The sequence below is a fragment of the Somniosus microcephalus genome, chromosome 14 (assembly GCF_052327205.1).
Source record: "Somniosus microcephalus isolate GS21.2 chromosome 14, FLI_Smic_1.0, whole genome shotgun sequence".
NCBI classification, from domain to species: domain Eukaryota; kingdom Metazoa; phylum Chordata; class Chondrichthyes; order Squaliformes; family Somniosidae; genus Somniosus; species Somniosus microcephalus.
Window position 1 is genome coordinate 129,162,449 of NC_141000.1, and position 21,646 is coordinate 129,184,094.

At 48.6% G+C, this 21,646-nt stretch overlaps 1 protein-coding gene across 2 annotated transcripts in view; it reads right to left on the bottom strand.

Moving 5' to 3' along the window:
- gbe1b (glucan (1,4-alpha-), branching enzyme 1b) overlaps positions 1–21,646 on the bottom strand; it is a 474,062-nt gene that overhangs the window by 280,349 nt on the left and 172,067 nt on the right. For both annotated transcript variants that reach the window (XM_086007319.1, XM_086007318.1), the window contains exon 4: positions 17,598–17,723. In XM_086007319.1, the coding sequence (XP_085863445.1) occupies positions 17,598–17,723 (126 nt within the window). The remainder of the gene's footprint in view (positions 1–17,597; positions 17,724–21,646) is intronic.

The window sequence follows — 21,646 nt, forward strand, 5'->3', positions numbered from 1 at the left end:
GAGTGCTTCCCTGTCGATTTGGGCATAGTTACGCTCAGCTGAGTTCAATGAGCGTGACGCAAAAGCTATTGGCCGTTCCGAGCCATCAGGGAATTTATGCGATAATACTGCTCCTACGCCGTAAGGGGATGCATCGCACACCAGTCTGATTGGCAGTGATGGGTTGTAATGAGCCAAAACTTCTTTGGACGTGATTAAGTCTTTGCATTTATGGAAGGCACGGTTACAGTCTTCGCTCCATTTCCAAATTACTCCTGTTTGTAGCAGTTCATTAAGAGGGTGTAGAAGAGTTGATACGTTCGGTAAAAATTTATGATAGTAATTTATTAATCCCAGGAACGACCTTAATTGTGAAACATTTTCAGGTGCTGGGGCTTTTATGACCGCTTCAATTTTTTCAGGTGACTTATGCAACCCTTCCTTATTAATTATGTGGCCACAATATGATATTTGATTCTGGAAAAATTCGCACTTGGGGCGATTTGCTCGTAGGCCCCGTTCTCTCGGCCTAGTGAGCACCTGCTCCAAATTGGCAAGGTGCTCGTTGTCGTTTTCTCCTGTTACAAGGATGTCGTCTAGGTAGCATTGAGTCCCTGGAATCCCTTGCTCCATAGCTCTTTGCCAGATAGCTGGAGCGGATGCTACTCCGAAAACCAGTCGATTGTACTGGTACAGGCCTTTGTGTGTATTTATCGTGAGATACTTTTTAGAGGCCTCTTCAACCTCCATCTGTAGATATGCCTGTGCCAAGTCAATTTTGGTGAAACGTTTCCCTCCGGATAGTGAGGCGAAAATATCTTCTATCCTCGGAAGAGGATACTGTACCGTGTGAAGGACCGGGTTTACAGTCACCTTGAAGTCTCCACAGATGCAAATTTTTCTCTGTTCTTCAGATTTATCATTATTCAACGCTTTTTCTTCATGACTGGGACGATGGGTGTTGCCCACTCGCTCCAATCTATTTTGGATAATACGCCTGCCTTTTCCAAATTCTCCAGCTCTGCCTCGACTGCTGGACGAATTGCGTATGGCACCGGTCTTGCCTTAAAAAACTTGGGAATTGCCGCATCTTCCACTTTTATTGAGGCAGTGATGCCTTTCAAGGTTCCTAGTTTCTCTTGAAACACTTCTTTGGCGTTGGCCAAGATGTCTTTTAATCGTTCAGGTATGACGTCATCATCGTTTTTTTCCTTACTGGTCACCGTCAGTGCCTGAATGGAGTGCCAGTCTAAACGTATTTTCCTGATCCATTCACGTCCCAACAGCGGTGGACCACCATCTTGTAGAACGTATAAATACAACTTTTGTATTTCCTGGCCGTTGTATACAACAGGCACCCTTATTTTTCCTTTGGGGTATACTTTCTGCCCCGTATATGTTTTCAAGATAATGGATGTGTCTTTTAAAGGTATATGCGGAAATAGCCGCTCGTAATCCCGTCGATTTATGACGGTCAGAGCTGATCCTGTATCTAGCTCCATTTTAACTGGGGACCCTACTATCGTGAGGGTAACCCAAATGGTCTGGTAATCTTCTTTGGCAATTACATTATCTAATTTGAGACAGCTTAGTCTCTTGTTTTCGGAGTCGCTATCGCTCTTCTGGTCTTCGGAGCTACTGTCCGTCATCATTTGTACCTTTCTGTACTTTTCTTTATTGATTTTTTTGTTCCTGTCCGTGGATTTTTTTTGTCCAGATCGGCATACCCGTGCAATGTGTCCAATCTTTCCGCATTGCCTGCAAGCTTTGTCCTTGAACCAGCAGTCCCTCTGGTCATGGGTGGATCTGCCGCAGCGATAACATCTCTCGAAACCCTATGTCATTTCATGGGTGCCGAAGTCCTGTGTCTTTTGTGGTATCTCTGCAGCTCCTCTTGCGGCTGCTTCGTATGATACAGCCATACTGAAAGCCTTGTCCAGTGTTAAATCTTTTTCAGAAAGCAGCCTTTTCTGTGTTCCTTCACTTAGGAGACCGCAGACGAATTTGTCTCGAAGATAATCTGCTAGTCCTGCCCCGAATTGGCAGTGCTTTGATAGCTTTCTTAATTCGGTGAGGTAATCAGCGTTACTTTCATTCTTGTGTTGATTTCTCTTGAAGAATTTGAATCGTTCCGCTATCAGCAGCGGTGTTGGGTTTAAGTGCTCCTGTAGGGTATCAACAATTTCTTTAAAATTCTTGTCCTTTGGTTTGGCTGGAGTGATTAAGTTTCGTAACAGCCCGTATATCTTTGCACCCATTAGATTTAGAAGTACTGACGCTTTTTTTTCATTTTCTATTCCATTTGCGGTGCAATATACCTCCACTCTTTCCACATATGTGGTCCAATCCTCTATCTCATTATCAAAAGCATCAACATTGCCAGACTTAGGCATCCTAGAAAAAAAATGGCGCTTCCCGCGCTTTTCTGCAGAAAAGATATGGCGCTTCCCGCGCTTCCCCGCCGCTGCTGCCGATGACAACGCTGTTTCCCGCGGGTTTCCCTTCTTTTTATTTATTTATTTACAGGTGGAGACTCGTTCCCACCGGACTCTCTCTGCTAGGTCTGAACGCCAACCTGCTTGCAGCGCCGGCCGTCTCCAGAGTGCTCCCTCCCCGTCTGTTACTGCTTGCCTCCGCCTTTGCTGCTTGGCCTAGCTGCAGAGCCAGCCGCTGGAGCCCCAGCCCGACGCCCAGGAAGGATTATTGCAGTACCTGCCACCAGCTCGGCTAGCTGGTGAAACCACAGCTTTTTCTTTTTCTTGATTTTCTTCGACTTTAGACGCCAGAGGAATCGATGTCCTTGAGGTGCTGCCGAATTGCAGGTAAGTCCGTTTCCAATTCGTCGCCACTGTTGTGTCCGTGTGTTAATAGAGACACTGAAGACAGGAGTTGGTTTCACAGGTGTTTACTGAACAAAGTCTGGAGGGGAACTAACTGATACAACACAATATGCAGGCTTATATAGCCCGAGTGGCCATTACCGGCATTACAGTACACAGGGGGCTCTTAAAGGCACATACACTACAACCACCACCTCCTCAAGGGCAATTAGGGATGGGCAATAAATGCTAGCCTTGCCAGCGATGCTCACATCCCATGAATGAATAAAAACTTTTTAAAAATCTTTAACCTCCTCCAGCCCTACAACACTTCAAGAACTCTGCGCACCTCCACTTCTGAATTCGCGCATCCCTGATTTTCATCACCTAGTCCTCAGCATTGGCGGATATGCCTTCAGCTGCCTGGGCCCCAAGCTTTGGGATTCCCTCCCTAAACCTCTCCGCCTCTCTCTCCTCCTTTAAGTTGCTCCTTTAAACCTACCTCTTTGACCCAGCTTTTGATCACCTGTCCTAATCTCTCTTTATCTAAGCTGACATTCCTGGTTGGTCGGAGGTGCTGTCTTTCGGATGAGACGTTAAACTGGGGGCCCATCTGCTTCCTCAAGAAGTCGTAAAAGATCCTATGGCACTATTTCAAAGAAGAGCAGGGGCGTTTGCCCCGGTGTCCTGGGGCCAATATTTATCCCTCAAACAACATCACTAAAACAGATTATCACAGAATCACAGAATCCCCACAATGCAGATAGAGGCCATTTCGGCCCATCGAGCCTGCACCGACACATATCCCACCCGATCCCTGTAACCCCTACACCAACACATATCCCACCCTATCCCCGTAACCCCACGTATTTAATCCCCCTAACACTAAGGGTCAATTTATCAGAGCCAATCAACCTAACCCGCACATCTTTGGACTGTGGGAGGAAACCGGAGCACCCGGAGGAAACCCACACAAACACGGGGAGAATGTGCAAACTCCACACAGACAGTCACCCGAGGCCGGATTCGAACCCGGGTCCCTGGCGCTGTGAGGCAACAGTGCTAACCACTATGCCACCGTGCTGCCCTTATCTGGACATTTATCACATTGCTGTTTGTGGGAGCTTGCTGTGCACAAATTGGCTGCCACATTTCCTACATTACAAGAGTGACTACACTTCAAAAGTACTTCATTGGCTGTAAAGTGCTTTGGGACATCCGGAGGTCGTGAAAGGCGCTATATAAATTCAAGTCTTTCTTTTGTATTTCAGGGCACTATATATGATACCAGAGTTAATTCACTGGCATGCTATCCCACTCACGGCATGTATACGGAGGCAGGTAGGTTTCTTTTTATAAAACTCAGTATGCTTATTGAAACAATGTTTTAGATGGGCACAAAGGAACAGTTGGGAGAAAGTCTGAACTACGATGGAGCTTCAAATGAACCTAGCAAGACATTTTAAATTCTGATTTTGTAAAATAATTTAAGCATGGCGGTCTTCCGAGTCTTGCAGAGTTAATCCATCCCTCAAAAGCACTGCTACTGGCTGTTCATCAATGGCCCCAAGTGAATTAATCACAAAAAAAGACAGGATAAATGGAACGCTTGCAAAATCCTACCAGGGCAAAGCAGGCAACCGGCTTATCACTGCACCACCTTCTCCTGGCTGGGACTCAGAAAAGTCTCAGTCCAAATGAGAGATTAATTAGACAATAAGCACAGAACAAAACCTTACTGCAGATCAATATTTCACCAGGATAACAACAGAAAACGCTGGAAAAACTCAACAGGCCAGGGCAGCATCCGTGGAGAGAGAAACAGAGTTAACGTTTCAGGTCGAAGACCCTTCGTCAGAACTGGAAAAAAAGCAGGAACAGGGATAGGTTTTAAAGCAAGTGGGTGCTGGGAAAAGGGGATGGGGATGAAAGAACAAAGGGGAAGGTCAGTGATAGGATAGAAAGCAGGAGAGGTTAAGAGACATTGAGAGACATTAAGAGATATTCAAGGAACAAAGGCTGGCTCTAGATGAAGTGTGAATGGCCCTGGCAGAGTGACGGACAGCTGTCATGTGGGAGGGAAGAAAAAAGCCCAAACGAAAGTGTGGATTTAAAAAAAAGGGAAAATATTATATATATATATATGTGTGATAGGGGCCGAGGTTATGATCTGAAATTGTTGAACTCTATGTTGAGTCCAGAGGGCTGTAAAGTGCCTAATCGAAAGAGGAGGTGCTGTTCCTCGAGTTTACGCTGAGCTTCAGTGGAACAATGCAAGAGGCCGAGGACGGTGAGGTCTGAGTGGGAATGGGGCGGTGAATTAAAGTGACAGGCCACCGGGAGCTCGGGGTCACCCTTACGGACTGAACGGAGGTGTTCTGCAAAGCGGTCACCCAATCTGCGTTTTGTCTCCCCAATGTAGAGGAGATCACAGCGTGAGCAGCGAATACAGTATATTGATTGCAAGAAAGTAAATCGCTGTTTCACCTGGAAGGGGTGTTTGGGGCCCTGGACAGTGGGGAGGGTATAAGGGCATGTGTTGCATCTCTTGCGCTTGCACGGGAAGGTGCTGGGCGAAGGGGAAGGGGTGCTGGGGGTGGTAGAGGAGTGGTCTAGGGTGTCGCGGAGGGAGCGGTCCCTTCGGAATGCTGAAAGGGGAGGTGAGGGGAAGCTGTGTTTGGTGGTGGGATCACGCTGGAGGTGGCGGAAATGGCGGAGGATGATCCGTTGAATGTGGAGGCTGGTGGGGTGAAAGGTGAGGACAAGGGGAACCCTATCGATGTTCCAGGAGGGAGGGGCAGGGGTGAGGGCAGAAGTGCAGGAGATAGAACGGACACGGTCGAGGGCCGTGTCAACCACAGTAGAGGGGAATCCTCGGTTGAGGAAAAAGGAAGACATGTCGGAAGCACTGGTATGGAAGGTGGCATCGTCGGAGCAGATGCGGCGGAGACGGAGAAACTGGGAGAATGGAATCGAGTCCTTACAGGAGGCGGGGTGGGAAGAAGTGTAGTCCAGGTAGCTGTGGGAGTCAGTGGGCTTGTAGTGAATGTTTGTCAATAACCTATCCCCAGAGATGGAGACGGAGAAGTCGAGGAAGGGAAGAGTCGGAGATGGGCCATGCGAAGGTGAGGGAAGGGTGGAAATTGGAAGCAAAGTGAATGAAATTTTCTAGTTCAGGGCGAGAGCAGGAAACGGCACTGATACAGTCATCAATGTACCGGAAAAAGAGGTGAGGGAGGGGACCTGAGTAGGACTGCTGAAAGGGGAGGCGAGGAGAAGATGTGTTTGGTGGTGGGATCACGCTGGAGGTGGCGGAAATGGCGGAGGATGATCCGTTGAATGTGGAGGCTGGTGGGGTGAAGGCGAGGACAAGGGGAACCCTATCGTGGTTCTGGGAGGGAGGGGCAGGGGTGAGGGCGGGAGATATTTCACCAGGTTTGGTCTGCTCTACTTTCTTCAAACGAAGGAAGATATCAGGGCAGAATCTTTCTGCTCTCAGGTTCCAGAAAAGGAATCTTTGTAATGTAATATGAGCAGTGTGGAGAGAGGGTCTGTCACATACATTATCCAACGAGGCATGATCAGCACTGTTATGAGCTATTTCTTTGAAGAGGTCTTGGATGGCCTGCAGCAAGGTTGCTTTGGACATGGAGACTTGGAGGTGACGGCCATGGTTCAGTGGAAAGTACTCCTGCCTCGGAGTCAAAAGGTTGTGGGCTCAAGGCCCACTCCAGGGACTGGAGCACAAAAACTAGGCTGACACACTTTGGGATTTCCTCCCTAATCCTCTGTGCACAACCTGGCTGCCACGTTTCCTACATTACAACAGTGACTACACTTCAAAAAAGTAATTAATTGGATGTAAAGCGCATTGGGAAGTCCTGAGGTCATGCAAGGCCCTGTATAAATGCAAGTCTTTCTTTTTTTTGTGATCCACATTCAATCATGCTCTCTATATTACGTCTCATTAAAATGGCATTCAAGTAACTGTCTGCTTGATGAGTTGTGCACTGCAAGTACCTTCTCCCCATGAGCCCCAAGGCACTGATGTCCCCAACTCTTCCACAAGGATGCATCTATCATAGTATGATACAGCTCCAAAGGCGGCCATGTGGCCCATCGTGCCTGTGCCAGCTTTTTGAAAGAGCTATTGAATTAGTCCCACTCCTCTGCTCTTTCCCCATAGCTCAGCAAATATTTTCTCCAAGTATTTATCAATTCCCTTTTGAAAGTTACTATTGAATCTGCTTCCACCGCCCTTTCAGGCAGCGCGTTCCAGATCACAACAACCATAATATAATACGGTTTAAGATAATAATTGAAAAGCATAACTGATGCGCTATCAATTACCCAAAAGACTGAAGTTAAGCGAGTAACTAACAGGCTTTTATTAACAAGAGAATGAAGGTGTGCCTCGAGTGGTCGACCAGTCCAGAATACAGAGGGACTGTGGAGCAGTCACCTTTATACCTGGACTTGTGGGAGGAGTCAGCCGAGGCATGTACAGACATGTACACAGTGGAATACAAACACCCGTACAGGCAGGTATAACAGTGGTTTACCACATTCACCCCTTGTTTAAAAATGAGTCCGGCGGGGTGAAGTGTATTAAAAGTTTGTGTATTGGAGTCTCTCCGGAGGTCTTGTCTGCCGCTGTGATCGACGTGGCGACGGCAGAGGTAGTGAAGCTTCCGGCGTCGAGTCCCGCGTAGGCTGGGGCACTGGTGTATAGTCCTCGTGGGTGTCGAGCGGGTCGCGGGGCCCAGGCGTGCCGTCTGCTGGGGTTGGATATTGGATCGTGGGGGGGGGGGGGGGTGGTAGTGGGTTACTGGGGCCCCCGAGGGTGCGAGGTCTCGTATGGAGACTGTGTCCTCCCGCCCGTCCGGGTACGCAATGTAAGCATACTGGGGGTTGGCGTGGAGGAGGTCGACCCTCTCGACCAGGGGGTCCGTTTTATGGGTCCTCACGTGTCTTCTCAGTAGGACCGGCCCTGGGGACGTCAGCCATGGCGGTAGTGATGTCCCCGATGTGGACTTCCTTGGGAAGACAGACATTTTCTCATGAGGGGTGGCATTAGTGGCAGTGCAGAGCAGTGACCGAATAGAGTGGAGCACATCGGGGAGCACATCCTGCCAGCGGGAGGTCGGAAGGCCCCTAGACTTTAAGGCTAGCAGGGCGGCCTTCCAAACTGTCGCATTCTCTTTTTCCACCTGTCCGTTCCCCCGGGGGTTGTAACTGGTGGTCCTGCTTTTGGCAATAACCCTAGCGAGCAGGTACTGGCGGAGTTCGTCGCTCATAAACGATGAGCCCCGGTCGCTATGGATATAGCTGGGGAAACCGAACAGGGTGAAGAGGTCGTTCAGACATTTAATGACCGTGGCACTGGTCATGTCCGGGCAGGGGATGGCGAACGGGAAACGGGAGTACTCATCAATAATGTTGAGGAAGTACACATTGCGGTCGGAGGAGGGGAGAGGCCCTTTAAAATCAACGCTCAGGCGCTCGAAGGGGCGAGTGGCTTTTATCAGGTGAGCCCTGTCTGGTCTATAAAAGTGCGGTTTGCACTCAGCGGAGACTTGGCAGTTCCTGGTCATGGTCCTGACCTCAATGGAGTAAGGCAGGTTGCGGGCCTTGATGAAGTGGAAGAACCTGGTGACCCCCGGGTGGCAGAGGTCATTGTGGAGGGCCCGCAGTCTATCGATCTGCGCGCTGGCGCAGGTGCCACGCGATAGAGCATCCGGGGGTTCACTGAGCTTCCCGGGCCGGTACAAGATCTCGTAATTGTAGGTGGAAAGTTCGATTCTCCACCTCAAGATCTTGTCGTTTTTGATTTTGCCCCTCTGTTTGTTGTTAAACATAAAAGCAACTGAACGCTGGTCAGTGAGCAGGGTAAATCGTTTTCCGGCCAGGTAGTGCCTCCAATGACGCACAGCCTCCACAATAGCCTGGGCCTCCTTCTCAACAGCGGAGTGTCTGGTCTCCGGGCCCTGGAGGGTTCGTGAAAAGGCGGCCACGGGTCTCCCCGCCTGATTAAGGGTAGCGGCCAGGGCAAAGTCGGACGCATCGCTTTCCACCTGGAAGGGGATGGATTCGTCCACTGCGTGCATGGTGGCTTTGGCAATGTCTTCCTTGATACGGTGGCAGGCTAAGCGGGCCTCTGCCGTCAAGGGAAAAGAGGTGGACTTGATCAGCGGACGGGCCTTGTCCGCATAGTAGGGGACCCACTGGGCGTAATAGGAGAAAAACCCTAGGCACCTCTTCAGGGCCTTGAGGCAGTGGGGCAGTGGGAGTTCCATAAGGGGACGCATCCGGTCGGGGTCGGGACCGATGACTCCGTGTTCCACAACACAGCCAAGGATGGCGAGGTGGGTCGTGCGGAATATGCACTTCTCCTTGTTATACATCAGGTTCAGGAGTTGGGCGGTGCAGAGGAATTTTTCGAGGTTTGCGTCATGGTCCTGCAAGTCATGGCCGCAGATGGTCACATTGTCCAGATATGGGAAAGTGGCCTGCAATGCATTTTGATCGACCATCCGGTCCATCTCCTTTTGGAAGACGGAGGCCCCGTTGGTGACGCCAAAGGGAACCCTAAGGAAGTGGTAGAGGCGGCCGTTTGCCTCAAAGGCAGTATACTGGCGGTCCTCAGGGCGGATAGGGAGCTGGTGGTACGCTGATTTCAGGTCAATGGTCGAGAAGACGCGGTACTGCGCGATCTGGTTGACCATATCAGCTATGCGGGGGAGTGGGCAAGCGTCCAGCAGGGTGTAGCGATTTATTGTCTGGCTGTAGTCGATGACCAGGCGCTGCTTCTCGCCGGTCTTAACTACCACAACCTGGGCTCGCCAGGGGCTGGTGCTGCCCTCAATAATCCCCTCCTTCAGGAGCCGCTCCACTTCGGTTTTAATGAAAACCCTGTCCCCGGCACTGTATCGCCTGCTCTTTGTGGCGATGGGCTTACAGTCGGGGGTGAGGTTAGCAAACAGTGGGGGGGGGTGACTCTTAGTGTGGAGAGGTTGCACCTGGTGCGCGGCGGGCAGTTTGGAAGCTGCTGGCTGCGGACTGAGAGTGGGGGGAGGGGTCCAACGTACGCCATCGTAACACTTTTAAGGTGGCACTGAAAATCTAACCCCAGTAGAACGGCAGCGCAGAGGTGGGGCAGGACCAGAAGTTTAAAATTATCGTACACAGTCCCGTCTACTAAGAGTGTCACCACGCAGTAGCCGCCAATTTCCGCCGACTGGGACTCGGAGGCCGTAGAAATCCGCTGGTGCGCAGGCAGGACTGGGAGAGAGCAACGCCGCACTGTGTCGGGGTGGATGAAGCTCTCCGTGCTCCCAGCGTCAAAAAGGCAGGTTGTTTCGTGACCATTTACCTTAATGTCCATTGTGGACCGGGCCAGTTGGTACGGTCTCGCTTGGTCCAGCGTAACGGAGGCCAGCGTAGGGGTCGGTGTGTCGCTGCGGGTATCAGATGAGGCGGTGTTGGGGGCCTGCTGCATCCCGGCTGGCGTCCAAGATGGCGGCGTCCATGATCCCCATGTGGCTGGAGGCGTCCAAAATGGCTGCTGTTCCGGTGGTTCGCACATGGCTGGGGAGGCCCAAGATGGCGGCCCGCACGGCCCACACGCGGCGCTGCTGGGGTTCGGGGTGGCTTTGGCCCTGCAGACGCTGGCGTAGTGTCCCTTCTTGCCGCAGCCTGAGCAGATCGCATTTTTCGCTGGGCAGCGCGCTCTGGGGTATTTGGCCTGGCCACAGAAGTAGCATTTCTGGCCTTGGGACACTGCTGCGGTAGTTGGGCCGTTGCTGGGATGCGGCTGGGGTGGCACGGCGCTATGAGACGGTCCTACCGTGTCCCAGGCTGTCGTTCCCCGCGGCGTCCACGGTGCAGAGGAGTAGGCATCCATGCCCCGGTAGGCTGCGTCCAATGATAGTGCGAGTTCAGAGGCCTTGTTGAGGTCGAGGTCACTCTGCTCCAACAGTCGCTGTCGGGTGTAATTGGACCTGTGGCCCGCTACAAAAGCGTCCCGGATAAGTTCCTCTGTGTACACGGCGGCCTTTACATCCTTACAACCACAGGCCCGGCCAAGCACAGACAGTGCCTGAAGGTATTCCTCGGTCGATTCCCCAGGTTGTTGTTTACGACTCCCCAGGAGGTGCCTGGCGTACACCTCGTTCACTGGGCGCGTGTACTGGTCCTTGAGTAGCTTGAGAGCAGCCGTGTACGAGGTCGCGTCCTGGATGACCGAGTACGCTCGGTGGTTCACTTTGGAGGTCAGGACATCCAGTTTGTCCTCATCCGATTTGACCGTTGCAGCGGAGGCGATCAGGAATTTTTCAAAACACCTAAGCCAGTGAGCAAACTTGGTGGATGCGTCCGCCTCCCGATGGTCTAAGTCCAGGCATGCTGGTGTGAGGATCTTCTCCATTATAAAAAATGTTAATAAAATTGATGCGCTATCAATTACCCAAAAGACTGAGGTTAAGCGAGTAACTAACAGGCTTTTATTAACAAGAGAATGAAGGTGTGCCTCGAGTGGTCGACCAGTCCAGAATACAGAGGGACTGTGGAGCAGTCACCTTTATACCTGGACTTGTGGGAGGAGTCAGCCGAGGCATGTAGAGACATGTACACAGTGGAATACAAACACCCGTACAGGCAGGTATAACAGTGGTTTACCACAATAACAAAGACCAGAGTAATAGATTGGAGCAAAGATGATTTTGAGGGGCTGAAAACAGAACTGAGAAGGAAAATAAAATTGATAACAATATTGGCAAACAATGATGTGGAACAGCAATGGGAAATATTTAAGACGGCGTTCAACAGAGTGCAGGAAGAATATATTCTGCTAAAAACAAGAACAAACTAAACACTAATGAGACACCATGGATGAATAAAGAGATAAAGGAAAATGTGAGGGTAAGGAAAGAGGCATACATTAAGTACATGGACAGCAGGGGAGAGCACGACACGGGAGAATATTAAAAAATAGGAGAAGTCAAAAAAACAATTCGGAAAGCAGAGAGGAACTATGAAATTAAATTATCAAGGAACATAAAACAAAATAGTAAATTATTCTACAGGCACATCAATAAAAAAAGGAAAGTCAGGATGGGAATAGAGCTACAAAGGGGCAGACAGGATAAGACCACAGGCGGTGAGAGAGAGATGGCAGAAATATTAAATCATTATTTTGCTTCAGTATTTACGAGGGAGACAGATCGGGCGGACATGACATCGGAAGGTGAGATTAGAAATGATATAACCACATTTAAAAATAAAAAGGGGAGAAATATTAAATAAACTAATCAAACTCAAAGAGGCAAAACCCCTGGTCCAGATGGATTGCATCCATGCATTTTGAAAGAATCTAGGGAAGAGATAGCAGAGGCACTATTACACATATTTAATAATTCATTGGAAAAAGGTGTAGTGCCAGAGGACTAATGGATCTCTAATGTTATACCTATATTTAAGAAGGGAGACAGAACATTTCCAGGGAACTATAGACCAGTCAACTTGACATCGGGGGTAGGAAAAATAATGGAATCCCTACTAAAGGAGAAAATAGAAAAACATCAAAAATATAATAATAAATAGCCAGCATGGATTTCTAAAGGGAAAGTCATGCTTAATCAATCTCATTGAATTCTTTGAAGAGGTAACAGAAAGAGTAGACAAGGGTAATGCAGTAGGTGCAATATATCTAGATTTCCAAAAGGCCTTCGATAAGGTAACCCATAATAGACTAACAAATAGGGTCAGGGAATGCGGAGTCAGGGGACAAGTAGCAGAGTGGATAGCTAGCTGGCTGCAAGACCGAAAGCAGAGAGTAGGGGTAAAGGGTAGCTATTCAGAGTGCCACATGGTTAGAAGTGGGGTCCTACAAGGATCAGTGCTGGGACCACGCTTCACAATTTGTATTAACGATTTAGACTTTGGAATCAAAAAATCAGTTTCTAAATGTGCAGATGACACCAAATTTGGGGGGGGGGGGGGAGCGGGGGAAGATAGTCAACACTGAGATAATTGCTCCAGCTGAGGCCTAACCAGGGTTTTATAAAGAGTCAGCAACATGGTCACATCTGTGACCAACATGAGCTGTGGTGAAGAACACAACCAGGTCAGAATCTGGTGTACTGGGTCACCTGTGAGCAACCTTATCCAACCCAGGTCCTACAGGCTGACTGCTGATTCTTACTTTGGATGAGTCACTTTACTTACTGGGAAGGTTGTCCTTCAAGAAACAGCATTTCAAAGTTGAAGTTGGCCAGTTTTAGTTTGTTCTTCACTAAGGACAAACAGTTGCACGAGGAAGCAGAAGGGCTGGTTTCTGGCCAATTATTTGCCCTCTTCATTATATTTACAACCTGACTCACTAGTTGATAACCTCACTGCAGTCTCAGTCATTGCACCGTGCCCCCCCCCAACCCACACCGCCACAATCCTTGAGGAGAAACAGACAGAAGTTTTCTTCTCCTCTTCCCCCCCCACCACCCCCCCCACCACTTCCAAACCACCCCAAAAAAGAGGCATCGGCATGAATCAATTGTACGTAACAATTTAAGTCTGGACTTGGCATGTGCCAAAATCCCAGGAGAATACGAAAGCATTTGGAGGCATTAAATAAGTCTCAAACCCAACAGACTGAAAAAGACAGCACAATCATTTTCTTTTCAGGCAGCAGAGCTGACAGAAATAGATCCGACACTACAGTGGGGGGAAAGAATTGAAAGCAGCCATCTGCCATGTCAATGTTATAGGCTGCACCTTGAGAGGGCAGGACAGCATTCGCACCTGCACTCCATGGGAAGAGACACAACTGACAATTTCCTACCACAACGTCATCCACATGATAGAACAAAAATTTGCCACCCACCTGTAACAAAACACCCACAGAAAGGGTTACAAACTAAGACACAGTTTTAGTGCATCACTCCCTAACCCTCCATCATCCCCTCAGTCCTACATTGTTTGAGGGTCAATAATCCTTTTGTTCCCAATATTCCAAGCCTCTGGGTTTAGTCAATGAGAACACATTGATCCCTCATAATCGGGGGCAGACAAATCACTTTGAATTGAGCCAATATAATTCATAATTTGTTGAAATAATCCCTTCGCCAGGCGAAAAGTGGCAAAGCAAATGCTTGCAGTTTAAATATCCAGATACATCAAGCAGAAACGTTTGATTGTCATGGTTACCCATTGACTAGGGCAGCTAGGGAACTTTTGATAATGAGACTTTCATCTCTATGTATTAAAAAAAGAGCCTGAAACCATTTCAATTATAAAACGTTTCTCTCCAAATGCGAAGTTAAGTTAAGGTACCTGGTCACTTGCATTGGGTCCAATAACAGGTCAATTGAAAGATTTTATGTATTCCAGCATTTCCCAATCTTGACGCTGAGTACACAGAATCATGGAAATTTATGGCTCATAAGGAGGCCATTCAGCCCATCATGTCCGTGCCGGCCGACAAAGAGCTCTCCAGCCTAATCCCACTTTCCAGCTCTCGGTCTGTAGCCCTGTAGGTTACGGCACTTCAAGTGCATATCCAAGTACTTTTTAAATGTGATGAGGGTTTCTGCCTCTACCACCCTTTCATGCAGTGAGTTCCAGACCCCCACCACCCTCTGGGTGGAAAAAGTTCTCAACTCTCCTCTAATGCTTCTACCAATTACTTGAAATCTGTGCCCCCTGGTTATTGACCTCTCTAAGGGAAATAGGTCCTTCCTATCCACTCTACCTAGGCCCCTCGTCAATTTATACACCTCAATTGAGTCTCCCCTCAGCCTCCGCTGTACCCTCTCTAGTGCAATCACATCTTTCCTGTAATGTGGTGACCAGAACTGTACGCAGTACTCTAGCTGTGGCCTAACTAGTGTTTTATACAGTTCAAGCATAACCTCCCTGCTCTTATATTCTATGCCTCAGCTAATAAAGGCAAGTATCCCGTATGCCTTCTTAAGCACCTTATCTAGTTGACTCAGAGACTAGGGTCCTGAATTTAAATAAAGGAAACTACAATGGTATGATGCGCGAGTTGGCTAGGATGGATTGGGGAATGTTACTTAAAGGGTTGACGGTAGATAGGCAATGGCAAACATTTAAAGATCGCATGGATGAACTACAGAATTTGTTCATCCCTGTTTGGCATAAAAATAAAACAAAAAAGGTGGCTCAACATTGGTTAACAAGGGAAATTAGGGATAGCATAAGATCCAAGGAGAGGACATATAAACTGGCCAGAAAAAGCAACAAACCTGAGGATTGGGAGCAGTTTAGGATTCAGCAAAGGAGGACAAAGGGATTAATTAAGAGGAGGGAAAATAGAGTACGAGAGTAAGCTTGCTGGGAACATAAAAACTGACTGTAAAAGCTTCTATAGATATGTGAAGAGAAAATGATTGGTGAAGTCAAGTGTAGGACCCTTGCAGTCCGAATCAGGGGAATTTATAATGGGGAACAAAGAAATGGCTAACCAATTAAATACATACTTTGGTTCTGTCTTCACAAAGGAGGACACAAATAACCTCCCAGAGATGTCAGGGAATATAGGGTCTAATGAGAGGGAGGAATTGAATGAAATCAGTATTTGTAGGGAAATGGTGTTAGGGAAATTGATGGGATTGAAGGCCGATAAATCCCCAGGGCCTGATAATCTACATCCTAGGGTACTTAAGGAAGTGGCCATAGAAATAGTAGATGCATTGCTGGTCATCTACCAAAATTCTATAGACTCTGGAACAGTTCCCATGGATTAGAGGGTAGCTAATGTAACCCCACTATTCAAAAAAGGTGGTAGAGAGAAAACGGGGAATTATGAACCGGTAAGCCTGACATTGGTAGTGGGGAAAATGCTAGAGTCCATTATAAAAGTGGTAATAGCAGAGCACTTGGAAAACAGTGACAGGATCGGACAAAGTCAACATGGATTTACAAAAGGTAAATCATGCTTGACTAATCTACTGGAATTTTTTGAGGATGTGACTGGTAGAATAGATAAGGGAGAACCAGTGGATGTGGTGTATTTGGACTTTCAGAAGGCTTTCGATATGGTCCTGCATAAGAGATTAGTGTGCAAAGTTAAAGCACATGGGATTGGGGGTAAGGTACTGACTTTGATAGAGAACTGGTTGGCAGACAGGAAACAAAGAGTTGGAATAAACGGGTCTTTTTCCGAGTGGCAGGCAGTGACTAGTGGGGTACCGCAGGGATCGGTGCTAGGACCCCAGCTATTCACAATATATATTAATGATCTAGACGAGGGAACTATATGTAATATCTCCAAGTTTGCAGACGACACAAAGCTGGGTGGGCGTGTGTGCTGTGAGGAGGATGCCGAGAAACTCCAGTATGATTTGGACAGGTTGCGTGATTGGGCAGATCACGCAACCTGTCCAAATCATACTGGAGGCAAAAACAGGAAGGCAGATTATTATTTGAATGGCAATAGATTGGGAGAAGGGGAAGTGCAAAGAGACCTGGGTGTTTTTGTGCACCAGTCGCTGAAGGTAAGCATGCAGGTGCAGCAGGCGGTTGAAGGGAAATGGTATGTTGGGCTTCATAGCGAGAGGATTCGAGTACAGGAGCAAGGATGTTTTGCTGCAGTTGTACAGGGCCTTGGTGAGACCACACCTTGAGTATTGTGCGCAGTTTTGGTCACCTTATCTGAGGAAGGACATTCTTGCCATGGAGGGAGTGCAGCGAAGATTCACCAGACTGATACCTGGGATGGCAGGAATGACGTATGAAGAGAGATTGGGTCGATTAGCCTTATATTCGCGAGAGTTCAGAAGAATGAGAGGGGATCGCATTGAAACTTATGAAATTCTAACAGGACTAGACAGACTAGATGCAGGAAGGATGTTCCCGATGGCGGGAGAGTCCAAAACCAGGGGTCACCGGCTAAGGAGTAAGCCATTTAGGACTGAGATGAGGAATTTCTTCACCCAGAGAGTGGTGAACCTGTGGAATTCTCTACCACAGAAGGCAGTTGAGGCCAATTCATTAAATATATTCAAGAAGGAGTTAGATATATTTCTTAAGGCTAAAGGGATCAAGGGATATGGGGAGAAAGCAGGGACAGGGAACTGAATTTGGATGATCAGCTGGGATCTCATTAAATGACAGAGCAGGCTCGAGGGGCCGAATGGCCTACGCCTGCTCCTATCTTCTATGTTTCTACCTGTCCTGCTACCTTCAGGGATTTGTGGACATGCACTCCAACGTCCCTCTGTTCCTCTACATTTCTCAGTGTCCTACCATTTATAGTGTATCCCCTTGCCTTGTTAGCCCTCCCCAAATGCATTACCTCACACTTCTCCGGATTGAATTTAATTTGCCACTTTTCTGCCCACCTGACCAGTACAAGACAAGAGCACTTCAGTGATGAGGTAAGAACAGCAGCTTCACGCCGTTCCATGTATTTGAATGGTGAGTCTCTTGGTGAGTTACCAGTATAACGCTACTTCAGGAGGAGCAGGGCGTCTCGGACAGCAACTTGCTGATTCCCGTGTTCCACTGCACATGTACGGTAGCTGGAAGTTGCTGTCCGATTTCCATGTAAATAACAGTGAACGATGTTAGCCTCACTCATTTCTACTGCAAAATCCAGCCCGACATTTTTCACTTTGTGGAGAGCACTAGAGAACTAAAGTGCCAAAATTTAGTTCAAGGTACTTCAGTTGGCCGGCAGTAACTGGTTAATATGAATTAACTCACTTGCTTAATAGGTGCACGTGTAACACTTTTCTTCCAAGGATATGTATAAAGGATGAATATAGATAAATTGCTTACCATATATCGTTGGGGTGGGTCCCAATGCACCCACTCATAAGTAGGGCAATTCGCCTCCTGCGTCACATATCGTGCCCAGGGAGAAATGCGGTATAGCTGCTCTCCAGTTTTACTGTTTATTACCACCTTAGGAATAAAATAAAACATTTATTATTTGCTTGCAATTTAGCTGGCCCCTAAATTATGTGACTGAATAATTCGATGTTCCCCATTATATCTAAAATTCAAACAGTGCACATTCAATCTAAAACTCATCCCGTGTGCGCTGATCTACACTGGCTCCCGGCCCTGCAATGCATCGATTTTAAAATTATAACCCTTGTGTTCAAACCCTCCGTGGCTTCACCCCTCCCTATCCCTGTAATGGCCTCCAGCCCTACAACCCTCCAAGATCTCTGCGCTCCTCCGATTCTGGCCTCTTGCGCATCCCCGATTTTAATCGCTCCACCATAGTCGGCGATGCCTTCAGCTGCCTGGGACCTAAGCTCTGGAATTCCCTCCCTAAACCTCTCCGCCGCTGTCTCCTCCTACAAAACGCACCTTAAAACCTAACTCTTTGACCAAGCCTGACCTAATATGACATATGGCTCAGTGTCAAAAAGGATAATCGCTCCTGTGAAGCAGCTTGGGACATTTTACTACGTTAAAGGAGCTATATAAATGCAAGTTGTCGTTGATCATCATCGGGACTGTAAGTTAAACAAAATCCATCGATTTCAGCCTTGAATACACTCAACAACTCAGCATCCAAAGCCCTCTGGGGCAGAGAATTCCAAAGATTCACAACCCTCTGAGTGAAGAAATTCCTCCTCATCTCAGTCTTAAATGGCCTACCCCTTATCCTGAGACTAGGCCCCCTAGTTCTAGACATTCCAGCCAGGGGAAACAACCTCTCAGCATCTACCCTGTCAAGCCCTCTAAGAATTTTAAATGTTTCAATGAGATCACCTCTCATTCTTCTAAACTCCAGAGAGTGTAGGCCCATTCTACTCAATCTCTCCTCATAGGGCAGCCCTCTCAGGGCCAGGACAACTGCGCTTGTTCATTCAGGACCCTTTTTTGCGCTGGAGCAGTGTTGTCCAATACATTAGCCACATTTTGATCAGTAAATAAAATTAAGTAATAATTCCGGTCTTTGGTCATGTGATTTTAACATTCAGTAATACAGCGTAAGCATGAAAACTTTAACCTTTTTGTGTGTTTGTTGGTAAAATGCTAAGACAAAAAACAGAGCGTGTGTGTCGGCGAGTATTTCCTGATCGTTGAGTGCTTTACTCCCTTGGTTGCAGCTTATTGATTATCTGCTAAAATGGTGTGTAACACGAGTGGAAACGACAGATCTCAGCACCATGGAAACACCAACATTGTATAAGGAGAGCTGTCACTGGAGTTCAACTGATTGGAATACCTGGTCACAGCAAGGCAAAAGGACAAACTGCATCCAACATCACTGTTAATGGAAAGCGGGGGCGAGGCGGGGCAGGGTGGGTCTGGATGGAGAGCGAGGGCGGGGCAGGGTGGGTCTGGATGGAGAGCGAGGGCGAGGCGGGGTGGGTCTGGATGGAGAGCGAGGGCGAGGCGGGTCTGGATGGAAAGCGAGGCGGGGCGGGGCGGGTCTGGATGGAGAGCGAGGGCGGGGCGGGTCTGGATGGAGAGCGAGGGCGGGGTGGGTCTGGATGGAGAGCGAGGGCGGGGTGGGTCTGGATGGAGAGCGAGGGCGGGGCGGGTCTGGATGGAGAGCGAGGCGGGTCTGGATGGAAAGCGAGGCGGGGCGGGGCGGGTCTGGATGGAGAGCGGGGGCGGGGCGGGGTGGGTCTGGATGGAGAGCGAGGGCGGGGTGGGTCTGGATGGAGAGCGAGGGCGGGGTGGGTCTGGATGGAGAGCGAGGGCGGGGTGGGTCTGGATGGAGAGCGAGGGCGGGGCGGGGTGGGTCTGGATGGAGAGCGAGGGCGGGGCGGGGTGGGTCTGGATGGAGAGTGAGGGCGGGGCGGGGTGGGTCTGGATGGAGAGCGAGGGCGAGGCGGGTCTGGATGGAGAGCGAGGACGGGGTGGGTCTGGATGGAGAGCGAGGGCGGGGTGGGTCTGGATGGAGAGCGAGGGCGGGGTGGGTCTGGATGGAGAGCGAGGGCGGGGTGGGTCTGGATGGAGCGCGAGGGCGGGGTGGGTCTGGATGGAGAGCGAGGGCGGGGTGGGTCTGGATGGAGAGCGAGGGCGGGGCGGGTCTGGATGGAGAGCGAGGGCGGGGCGGGCGAGTCTTATTGTGCTCATCAACATTCTGACAATCACTTTTAAAGTGAGATGGCCAAGAGAATGCCAAGAACCTCCAACACACACTGCACTTTGGCACAACTTTGTTAAAAAAAAAGTTGGTTCAATCAAATCAAATCAACTTTTATTGTCATTGTTAGTGCACAACTGCAGTACAACGAAATGTAGGCTTGCGGCTCCCGAGAGTGTACAATTTGGATTAGGACACTTAAACATTTCAACATACATTTGTACATATATATTAGCATAAATATGACCATAATAAAGTGCATCGGCAGATGTGCAGGCTTTAGAGTTTATTTGTGGAGTTCAGTAGGATGACAGCCCTGGGAAAGAAGCTGTTCCTAAATCTGGTCGTACGGGTGCGAATGCATCTGTAGCGTCTCCCAGATGGCAGGAGGGCGAACAGACTGTGGCTGGGGTGGGTAGGGTCTTTGATGATGGACCGTGACCTCCGTAGGCAGCGTTTCTGGTATATGTGCTCTATGGTCGGTAGCCGGGTGCCGGGTGTCTCCCAATGACATTAAGGAATCAGACTGGAAGAATTATTCATCCCCACATCATGAGGGAGATGAAATAATTCCGTTGCACAATGCCGTGATATAATCTGGAGTTTAAGCACAATAACATGGACTCCTGCTCAAATATAGATCTTGTTTGGTTTAAAACTGGCGACTTATTTATTTAAGCAAGCTCTCACAATAAACAAATCAAATCATGTTAGCTTCAAGTCTGTCATAGTCTTTGACCGAGAGATTTGGAGGACATAAATGAAACAGTGGGAATGTGGTCGCTCTCGGGGGTGAAAGCAAGGTGTTGAGAGCATTGATCCCAATCACACAACTCTCTCACCAGCACACAGTGATCAGGGAACAGGATTTCAACCAACAATATTTTCTGCCTTTAGGAAAACCCTTCCCAAAGTTATGGAAACTAAACTTTAAAGTCATCACACCAGAGGAAGTCATGGTTCAAAGAATTTGGTGAGTATTGATGTTCAGACATGCTACATATTAAGAAAGACTTGCAGTTATATAACGATCTCAGGATGTCCTAAAGCGCTTTACAGCCAATGAAGCACTTTTGAAGTGCAGTCACTGCTGTAACGTAGGAAATGCGGCAGCCAATTTGTGCACGGCAAGATCCCAACAGCAATGTGATAATGTCCAGATAATCTGTTTTAGTGATGTTAGTTGAGGGATAAATATTGGCCCCAGGACACCGGGGAGAACTCCCCTGCTCCTCTTCGAATAGTGCCATGGGATCTTTTACATCCACCTGACGGGGCAGACGGGGCCTCGGTTTAATGTCTCATCTGAAAGACGGCACCTCTGACAGTGCAGCACTCCCTCAGTACTGACACCGGAAGGCTCAGCCTGGGTTATGCGCTCAAATCTCTGGAGTGGGACTTGAGCCTATGACCTTCTGACTCAGGGGCGAGAGTGCTACCAGTGCGGCTTCATATTAGTTTCAACTCTACCCTAACCTTTCCCATTAGAACCGGGAACTTCAATATCCTCATAGGCCAAAACACAACATATTGGTAAATCATCGTCCTAACATATAACACAATAACATAGCGCACACATACATTAATGCCAAGAACCCAAAGTTGGACCGACAGGCCTTGCCGTCACAGTAGTGCTGCTCTTTGTATGACCTCCCCCTCCCTTTAATAACGGAACATTAGACCAATTGCACTGAAATGCACTTTGGAACAAACACCAGGAAAATAATCAGCCACCAATTGGTGACTGTCCTTCAATAAGTGAGACAACATG